Source organism: Lepeophtheirus salmonis, chromosome 4, assembly GCF_016086655.4.
Source record: "Lepeophtheirus salmonis chromosome 4, UVic_Lsal_1.4, whole genome shotgun sequence".
Lineage (NCBI taxonomy): Eukaryota > Metazoa > Arthropoda > Copepoda > Siphonostomatoida > Caligidae > Lepeophtheirus > Lepeophtheirus salmonis.
In genome coordinates this window covers 3,618,702-3,629,390 of record NC_052134.2, presented here as the reverse complement: position 1 = coordinate 3,629,390, position 10,689 = coordinate 3,618,702, and the positions used below count along the sequence as shown (strand labels likewise).

The 10,689-nt window shown below is 30.2% G+C and overlaps 2 protein-coding genes across 2 annotated transcripts in view; one reads left to right on the top strand and one right to left on the bottom strand.

Moving 5' to 3' along the window:
- Positions 1 to 222: 222 nt before the first annotated feature.
- Positions 223 to 1,603, top strand: LOC121116392 (putative ascorbate peroxidase). Its single transcript, XM_040710645.2, has 6 exons — positions 223 to 372; positions 452 to 693; positions 760 to 903; positions 970 to 1,126; positions 1,187 to 1,398; positions 1,466 to 1,603. The coding sequence occupies exons 1-6, from the start codon at positions 238 to 240 to the stop codon at positions 1,548 to 1,550; spliced, it is 975 nt and encodes a 324-aa protein (XP_040566579.1). The 5' UTR covers positions 223 to 237; the 3' UTR covers positions 1,551 to 1,603.
- A 7,829-nt stretch (positions 1,604 to 9,432) lies between these two features.
- The window catches only part of LOC121116729 (uncharacterized), a 176,445-nt gene continuing 175,188 nt past the window's right edge, over positions 9,433 to 10,689 (bottom strand). The window contains exon 4 of the mRNA XM_040711024.2: positions 9,433 to 10,490. Within this exon, the coding sequence (XP_040566958.1) occupies positions 10,077 to 10,490 (414 nt within the window). The 3' untranslated portion in view covers positions 9,433 to 10,076. The remainder of the gene's footprint in view (positions 10,491 to 10,689) is intronic.

The following is a 10,689-nucleotide window of genomic DNA, read 5'->3' as shown; positions in this document are numbered from 1 at the left end:
GACAAAAAAAGTACTCATAATCTTTTTCATCCGACATCATTTTACTTTGTTAATTGGGAATCAATAATCAATTAGTCAAAAACATACATAAGTCATATGTATGTAAAGTAACTACTTAAGTAATTATGTCAGCTCTATTTTCCCTCTTTAATGGAATATATCCACACCTTTTCCTAACACTAGCCTCCTATAAAAAATGCAATCAACTCCCTTAGAAGCATCATTGAATGAACAACAATGAAATTAGTTATAACCTCACTTTTGATCACCCTTTGCTTTATACCCAAATTTATCCATGCATTGGATAAATCTACTGTGGATACAATCTTGGAGGACTTGAAAAGTACCATTGGATCAGCGGAAGAAGATGGAGTAAGCTCTTTTTCACGTCTCTCTTGTAAAGAATCAATATAACCCTTCATTTTCCCACCTATGAACATTGTACATATAGGTCAAATTTTTGATCCCTGGAATTGTTCGCATGGTATTTCACGACTGTGCTGATGGATGTGACGCTTGTTTGAATTTGGATCATCCTGCAAATGTAGGAATCGAACGAACACTCAATTCACTTGAGCCTGTATATGAAAGTTATAGAGATTCAATTAGTAGAGCTGATTTATGGGCACTTGCTTCCAAAGCAGCTTTTGAAATGTCGGTTGATATTAACAATGAAAGATGTCAGGAAGAAAGGTATCTATGAAAAATAAAGACCGATTATGTAGGTACTAAAATAATATCCAATATAAAAATCCAAAGCTGCAAGACTCCAAAAGTGAACATTCGTTTCAAATTTGGTCGCACAGATTGTTCCACTAGTCCAAGACATTCTCAAAATATGGTTATTCCCTCTCCATTTGATACTTCTGACACTTTAATGCCTTGGTTCAAAGAAACCTTCGGGTAAGTCAATAATTTTAATTTAACATTTTTATGTTTCTATTGCCCTTTGGATGAATGTCTACATAGATTCAAACCTAATGAGGTTGTTGCCATAATGGGATTACATACATTGGGAAAAGCGGGTAGCCCCTTTAATAGAGCATGGGAAAACGATAACAAAGATGGTTTGAGTAACTTTTACTATAAAAAAATCTCAGATCCAAATCATTGTTGGGTTCAAGAGGTGAGTGAGTGAGTGAGCACTGAGGTCAGATCTTTAATTTTTCTATCATTATTTCATCAGTACATTGATCCCGAATTGTCTGGAGCACCAAACAAGCTTTTCTTTTGGAGGACTGGAGAGTTCAAGGGCTTTGCTCTTCCCATTGATATGACTCTCTTTAGAGATATTCAGGTTGAGTCAACTAAGACGGGAGAATCAAGTTGCACCTACTATGACTGTAACAAGGCCTCAACTGCTGGAATGTTCAAGCGCTATGCCAACGATATTAAAAAGTGAGTAAAACATATTACATACTTTCTGAATAGATTTTCTTATTCCTTATAATCCTCTTCCTTTTAGTTGGACCAAACACATTGAAAGATTATATTCTCGTATCATCGAAAAGACTTCTGATAATCTTAAAAATGTTCGGAAAAATAAATAATCCTTAATGAAATGTTAATGGTTAAGCTATTGCATAAATAAATAATACTAAGCATTCTATTTCAAATGTGTTTTTTTTTAATATACAATACTGAAATGATCCTAAAAGTGTTTATCTATAAAGAGCTGAATGAAAATCACTTTTTTTGTTTAGAAAACTTGATTCTCTAAGTTTGGTATATAAAAAAGATTTTGATTACTTCGATATTGGCAGGATCCAAAAGGGTTTATAGTAATTTTTGGAATTCGTTATTGTAGTTTTCAAAAAATGAATCAGAAAAAATATAAATTACCTAAACATGTATAACAAAGTGTCTTTGGTTATGTTCAAAGGGTATCATAGGGTTATATAGGTGCTAAATATGATGCAATGACAAGTCTAGGGTCTGCTGGACTGGATCTTCAGAAAGGTAGGGACGTGGAATATCTCAATAACAAAAATAAATATATATAACAAATATCTGATATTAACAATGGTTATATTTCATACGTCAAAGAACACAACCACACAAAGAGGTATATGTGATACCACAGGAGAAATTGATCTTAAGTCCTACTTAATTTTATAGTTATTATCAATAATTTGTTTCATTTTTGTACATTTAATAAGTTTATGAATACAAAGATCTTCATCATCTTCTTACATGGCTTGTTATCTCTCATATGAGAGCGATAGGCATTTGTTAGTAAGATGGTCTGCAATTTATGGTTCTTCCATGCAAATATTGCACATTGTACTTGTATTTTTCCATTTGCTCGGATGGGCCAAAAATGGATATGGCCTGTGTAGGCTTGAACAAGTAAGTTCATGTTTTGACGCAAAAATTTGACACTCTTTTGTTATGGTTTCTTTAAAATATGATGTGAATGTTTCATTCTTTGATCTTCCCTGTATATGTTGCACCAAACTTCAAAGAAAAAGTCACTCACTACCTTCTTTATGTAGCTAGGAGGCCTTCCAACGCACAAACAATTTTGAGTGACAGCAGTAGGTTCATTTTCTTCATTTAACACTATACGGTTATGTTCCTCGATTTGGTTTTCAAGAATTTCTCCTCTTGTGTCAATGTATTTATTGCCCTAAAGATGATTACAAACATTAGAATCCATGGCAATTAAAAGAAGTTTTTGTAGGTGTTCACAATGTTCAATGAGACGCAACAGGGTTTCATTCTCAACTAATAACAATTGATCGTGATAGACTGTACAAATATACGTTATACACTCATCTATTTCTAAGCGTACTGTACAAACATCTTTGTCAGATAATTCTGGAACAAACCTTGCATGCAAATGATTAGGAATTCGAATGCATGCTCGTGTTTTTGACCCGTGTTTGGAATTGATTGTATATTCATTTAGATTGAAGCTTTTTGATGAGCTCTGTTATTGAGGCTTTTTTGGATTTTCTGAGTTTTTATTCAGAGATAGCTCATCAGTCATCTCACAATATTATTTTTTTTTCTCAAATTCTTATGATTTCTAGGGGATTTTTCTTCTATATCCTATATAATAAAGCACGAGCAAACTAAAAATATACATTATCTGCCAGGGGTGTGATTCACTATCGCTGGGGCCAATATCAGTATGGATTGCTTAAGAGTGCTTGTATTCCTTAAAATTACATCATCTGTTGGGTGACGCCATTGTATTCTCTAGCAATTTAAATAACATTTCATCTTTACAAATTGAAATATTGCTGTATTTGTAAGTTGTGAGATAGTTATTAATTACACAATGCAACAGCATTTTTGCCCGAAGGCTGAACCCCACATTTATTATTGCTATTTAAGCCGTAGAACACGAATATGCCCATTAAAACCTTAAATTAATGAAGGTTTTGTCTTTAAAACCTTTTAAAAAAATCAAATTTTAGGGTATAACTAAGATTCAGTGCCATATTTCGACATGAAAAAACGATATGTATTAAAATCAAAGTAAATAATAAATTGATAAAAACCTTTTAGTATTAAAAAAATGAATTATTTATTACGTTATCACCTATATTTAATAAAAAATCTATAAAAACACCAAAAAATCGAGTAAAAGGAAGGACTTTACTTAGATGCTAATATCTTTTTTATTTTTTCTTCAAATGCTTTTTATCATCGCTGAACTTATAGAATAAACCTTATATTTCAATTTAAAAAAAATTGCCTTTAAAAAAGGTCGATTTGGATTGATTTATAGTTAATTAAGTTAATAACATTTATTTAAAAAAACCTAAATATAATAAGGTGGTTAGGTTGCGTGAATATAGATTACAATAATATTCCTACATAAAATATATGTTCCTCTCTTATTAGATCAAATATGAAACTAAATGAAGGAGGAATTCTTGAGCCAAATCATATTCATGAAAATAAATGCCTTTGAATGAGAACAAACGCATGAATAATGTTCTCGTATAACGGAGTGGGGGAGGGTTAGTTGTGAACCCCAAACACAACGGTGTACCTTATAATAAACAATTAACTTAAATTCAATATGGAACTGACTTCTTTCACTTGCAAAGTGAAGTAGAGAAATGTGTAATAAAAATTAATTGTGGATAATGCTCATTTCTGACCTATCGAATAGTTTTTTAACAATATTTTGCATGGTATGGCCGAGTGCCCTTTGACTTTCTTTTTACTTGAATTTGTTTCTCTTAATGTGGAGGGGGAATGACAAGAGCTTAAAAGCAACCATTTTGTTCGGCTTGCAGACAATGCAAAGACGAAAAAATCTGAAAATCGGATAGTAAATCTTGCTCTTTTGAGCGTCAAAGATCTTATTACCCCTAAATTGAAATTTGTAGAGCCAATTCATAAAATAAAATTGAGAGCAATAATTTTGTCATTTGCAGCTAGATATGCTTCCTTTTCTTTGAAAATACTCAAAATGGGAAGTGATTCCTGGGATTAGACTATTGACATTGTCGAATGCGAACTATAAGATTCAGCTATGTTATTGATTTTACATAATTTTGCGCTCGTCTTATTGAACTGTTTGATTGTTTTTATGTGTAAGTCTTGGCTAGGACATATGTGAGGCAAATACAAGAAAGCAACATACGGTTGTTGTTCGTAAAATTAAGTCGATATTAGTCTATTTTTCTCCGTGCAATGCTCAAGAATTTCTATTATATAAATATTTTAATTAACTTTCCGTAGAGTGTACAAATTAGAATTAATTTTATTAAAAAAATAACGTAGCTATAACAGTTGGTACAGCTGAACATAATGGGAGGTGACTTTATTATAAATGCATGGAATAACAACAAGTATTGACTCTTGTTAGATCTGAGTTGAATTAAATTGTAAAAAATCTGTAAGTTCACCAAAATTGTTCAAATTCGTCAATTTAATTTGTGCCAAGTCATTTTGTTTTGAATAATATGGATGTGCCTTACATATAGAGTATTTGGTATCTTTTCCAAAATTTGATTCCAAGTTGTTTAGATATATTTCATATACCTAATGGCTTTTCGGTATTAGTTATTAATGTTTATTCCAGGGTCACATGCTTTTGACTAAAAGTGATCCGTACTGATTAGTAAGTTAGCAACAAACTTCAAACCAATGGACCAAACTTGAGTCATCATTTTAATTAAATAGTTGGCATGTTAATTTTAGATTGACAGAATTATATCGTGTGAACTATTACAAAATATGTATGTAATATAGATTTTTGATTAAATGATTATCTTAATTTCCTTATCTATTTTTTAGTATGACAATATAATTCAGGTGTAACCACACTTTTGGTATAAAGCTATATTGACCTAGATTAAATACTCAATAAGGATGATTTATTCACATCTCTTTATAGGTATATTCTTGGATTATTAAAAAATTACAGGTAAATTTAAAAACAAAACAAAAATACAAATGAATAAATTTTTGGTGTATAATTATTAACAACTAAATATAATATTTTATAGGATAAATAACATAAATATGTACTAAAAATTTCGTTTTGTTGCATCCCAACAAAAATAACAATTAAAAAATTAGTTGTACAATTTGTCTTACATTTTAATTCCTTCATCAAAAATATTAAATCCCGAATTGATACGATCTCCTTAGAATATTAACCTCACAATGGATTTAGGTAAATAAATAATTCATTAAATAAAAAAATAATAATTTTCTTTGATTTTCATTGTTTAATGTTATTTTCCTTTTCATATTTTTTTGTTAAAAATAATGAAATTAAAATAAATTAATCAATTATTGGGTTAATGAATTAATTAAGATCTTATGTATTGTTAGAAGAGTATTTAGGGGTAATTTTCCATGTACTAATAGTTTCAAATTGAACTAGCTTACAAGTTATTTCAATATTCTAAACTAATTTAACTCATACTCTAGCAATATCGTCTATTACAATATTTAAGTGATGAAGAAAATATGATAACAACTTTTTAACAAAGTTAGAAATGACGTAGAATACGTAGATGAAGAGCAAAAAATAAACACATTGATATGGTGGCACAAATGCAATTTGTTGAAAATTCGAAATGTAGAAGTAATTCCTAGAAATAGTTTTCAAATGGTAAATTATTAAAAATTTCGTTGCATAAGAAAAAAAACCCCATATTTACATAATATGTACATTAATTACATCAAGAGGTTATCAGTTGTATTTCGTACATGTAAATATTTTGCAGGATTTTTCGAGGTTATTTTGTTCGTGTATTGTTTACAAGTTCCCCATTTTTATTTCTCCTTCTCCAAATATTTACTGTGTAAATCACATCCTTCGCATGAAAACTTTTTTGTTTTTGCATGTGATTTTAATACATCAGTTGCATATTCATGTGAGAGTCCTTGTTCTGGATCAAAATGGGTTAATAATTTACTTGTAAAATCAAAATAGCATGCTCAGTCTGATAATAAAGAAGGGATGAATTAAAAAATTTATAAAATTAACTAACCTAATGTTGAGTGAGACCTTTTAATAAATTAGCCAATAATGTTGATAGGAGTATCTTCTCCCCAATAATTACATGGGGAATAATCTTTGGATAAAGTGACGGATATAGGAGAAAAAGTCAACGTAGACAAGAAATTCTTATGTTGAGAAAAAATAATATTTGTTAATTCTTAATTAGGGAAGTTTGTTTCATTTTTTAGATTGAAAAAAATGTTGTTTCTTTTCATTACAAGAAATGAAAGGAACGACATTTAAAAAAAAATATTCAATTCTTTCCTCCGATAAGGTTTTTTTTCATTAATAATATACTATTCAGGAATCAAGAGAGGCAATTCATTCTACAAAATTCCATGTTTTAATAAGTTCACAGAAAGAGTTTCTGAAGTATCAGACCATTATTTTACGTATACAACTACAGGAGGAGTAGATTTGAAAATGAATATGTGATAGTTTTTTAATCCTTCTAAAAGATAGAAATAAATTTTCTAAAAACGTCCGCCAATTATACCGCTGTATTTGTGAGCATCTACTCTTGTTAGAAGATACAAAATTGAATTCAGTAGATGATTTGACGATAACTTCTACTAAATCTTCCACACATTCAATTTTTTTTTTGTTTATAATGAGATTTGAAAATTACACCAAAGCTGCGGTCTGGCGAAAACTTTGAATGATTTTCAACAAGAAAGTGTAGAGAAACTTCATCTAATGCACCACAAATGACCATGTATGCTACAAAAGCTTATTATTATGGCCTCTGCAAAGGAAATTAATTGTTAAAAGTAGAAGAACTTTCCCTCTTATTCTAAAAATTTTAGATAAGAGATATACCACACCATTTGAGCCTTTCTTAATAATTTCCTAAAATTATTATAGAACAAGAAAACATGAGATAAAAATGTATCTGCTCAGACTTATCAAAAATATATATATTAGATGTTCCTTTTTCTTCATTCTCAATAGCAAAAAGGTTAATTTTATAAAGAACAAGGAAATATGTCTTTCTTTTTTTTAATTCACGAGTAAGGAATTGATTTAGCTTCAGAAAAGTCCATAGTTAATAACGTTACATATTTTTGATTTTTTAAAGCGTATTCAGCCCACCTATTGTAATATCTGGCTTCACTTTGGACATGGTGCATGTGCTCCTATTATAATACTGTCGTTAATATTTAATGTCCTATCAGCCAAAGGCTTTTTTTATTACATAAGTTCATAGGAATAAAAAATTATCGTATCGTTGGTCCAAACATGATTGTTTATTTTTATTGTATACAACTTCCCTATTCCAATGACTTGGTAAATAAACTGCTTTAGGATCATAATGAGATGCAACTCTTCCCGGCACAAAAATACCATGATTCATCATTATGTTCTCCTGAAAATTTTTAATGCCTTGCCTTCTTTTATTAACATTTTGATTGACGGGTTATTAGATGGATTTCAAGTCAACTTATGTTGCTTATGAATGAACCCATTTTTTAAATGATGAATGTAAAGTTCCTGAACTCTATATTTCCCCATAGCCGTGAGGAAAGAAAAAGTTGTCAAAGAAACTCTCCATCCATTAATTTGGTAATTTCATCTTTTTATCTTCCCTATACAGGGCATCAAAATGTCAAAACACATGTGCTTCATGACTCAGTGGAGAAATATAAGAAATTTTAGGCATTGATCTCGCCGAAAAGAAACACGTTCATAATCAAACCAATTAAAACAATGAGTTTTGTTTCCTGATGGATCCATTGGCCCAAGAGAACACGAACAACGAATTTTGAGATACTTTTCAATTCTACGTCCTTCTTCTATATCCATACCACGAAATTGGACGTCTTTAAGCTCCAAAGTTAGGATATTAGAGATATTGTTAATAAATGAAGAACAAAATAAATGACGAAAATATACCTTTTATATCAATATAATGGGGTCGAAGGATTTAAAATATAGCAAAACAGATGAGGTGGTTAAGAATCTAATCTTACCAACATAAATTTTTATTCGTCCTTATTATATAATTTCATGCTGTACCATATTTAAGAGGCCATTGCGGCGATAGAATTGAAAGATTCTAAGCTACACAGTTTTCTTTGCGGTATTTAGAACTTTTATCTAAAAGTAGTGAAATTTCATCTTACAAGAATAGTCTTTTCTTTTCTTATGAAACAAATGGCTAAAAGTATAAAAAGCGCTATTTCTCCTTTTCACATATTTTTTAGGAGTTGATTTCTTGTGATAGTCTCACATATATTGAAAAATTAATACTAGAACCATATAATCAAAGGTTCGAGCACGCGCTCTACAAATAGGTAGAGGAACTGATAAACTTTAAAAATGACACAAAATAAGCCCACTTGTCAACCATTTGTCATATTTTTATGAAAAGAAAGTATTTATCAGATTTAAATAGTCAAATGTCTTTAAAAAAATAAGGTATGTGAAATTCATAAATCACGGATATTATTAAGTTATTTGATTTTAATATCCAGCATATCAGAACCCTCTTTTTGTAGGTATAAATATACATTTGACTATGTAAATCTAATGAATTAAGTTTTTTTCCGTAAAAATTTGGAAAAATATTGACCAATGGGCTTATGAACTTATGTTGTGTTAGTTCAGTATCTTTGACAAGTTCAAGACGAACTGCCACATGTAAATATACATATTCAGCCCCTGATGAAGTTTTCCTTCTTAACATAAACGTCTCTGATATAAATTGCTACTAGAAAATATAATCCAAGGTTGTGCCCGGTTCAGGTTCAGCAGTTCTGTCAGTCCCAGCCTCCGTTCTTTCATTTCAAAGGTTTCGGTTCAGCTTTATCGGTCTCGGTTTTTTTAGTATGAAAATATACACTTCATGGATGCGCCTTTTGGCTATGTTATTCGATGTCCTATAAAATTGAAAATTCAAAAACTGTGATTTTGACTGAGATTGATTTAATAAGGAACAACACTCGTAATAATTATAAATTCAGCATTTATTAAAAGTTAGATGATTTGTAATATATACATATATATGAAAAAAGATCAAACGAAAAAGATAAAATAACTACAGATTTTGGATATACTATACATGAAATACTAAAATATGCAAGTTCAATTCGCGAAAAATGAAGCGATTTTTTTTTTTCAGAATTATAACTCTCATGAAACTTGAAGACATACAACATGTAATCTATTTAGTTTTAAAATATATGTACAAACACAATAAAAATAATAATAAAAAAAAGAACGAAAAAATTATCTAAAAAATACTATTAGCATGGTAATTATTTAATTTGATAACCATAGTTATGCATATTATTATTAAGTAGAAAATATTGAAGTCACTTTATTTTTCCCCTTTTGTGACGGATTGTCAAATGAACTAAAAATATAAAATTGCTAAAATAATTTTCATTCATTCGACAGCGTCATAGCTAAACTTAGTTTTAAAAAAATAAATAATGTATTTTTTTTATTTGCTTCTGTATCTTTGTAGTACATAGATATATACAATTAAACTTTTTTTACATGAACATTTAAAAAAATCATCTTAAAGCATTGGCTGAACAGGCGAAGAACACGACCAGGAATGAAATAAATTATAAGTATCTAGTAGAGTATTTCATTTGAGTAGATCCGGATCTGTAAGCTCTAAATTCATCATCAGATTGCACATTGGACAATTGATATGCCCACAATCGCATTGGGTCGTTGAGTTATCAGGTGCATTCACAAGATTAATGGAAATGGGATCCTGGTAAGTGATATTATTCGCAGCAAAAAGCGTTCCAATGTCCTGATGTCCGGATCGTATGGTGTTATTCCTCATATCTGTGGATGAGAGATTTAGGCCGGAAATGGCGAGTTGTTGAAGAGATCCGTGACCAGAGGAGCCTCTCGAACTAGAATTGCTCTCTGCTCCGTGTTTTTGTCCACTATTACCCATCATACCCTCGAGAAGTTGGAATTGCTGATCCTGGAGAAGGCTGGGCGGAGAGGAGAGTCGACGACGACTAAAGAGTTCCATCTTGTTTACCTAGTCATGGGAAAATATAAAGATAACGAATTATTCTATTCAAATACTGTTTTTGTTTTAATTATATGAATGTGTACAATGTACTTGAGCATAACATGACTATCACTGCCTCAGAGAGAGAGAGAGAGAGTAAACCACTATACCAGTCAGTGAAATGTGTTGTTTTTTTTAAATAGAAAATAAATATATTTTGATTTCT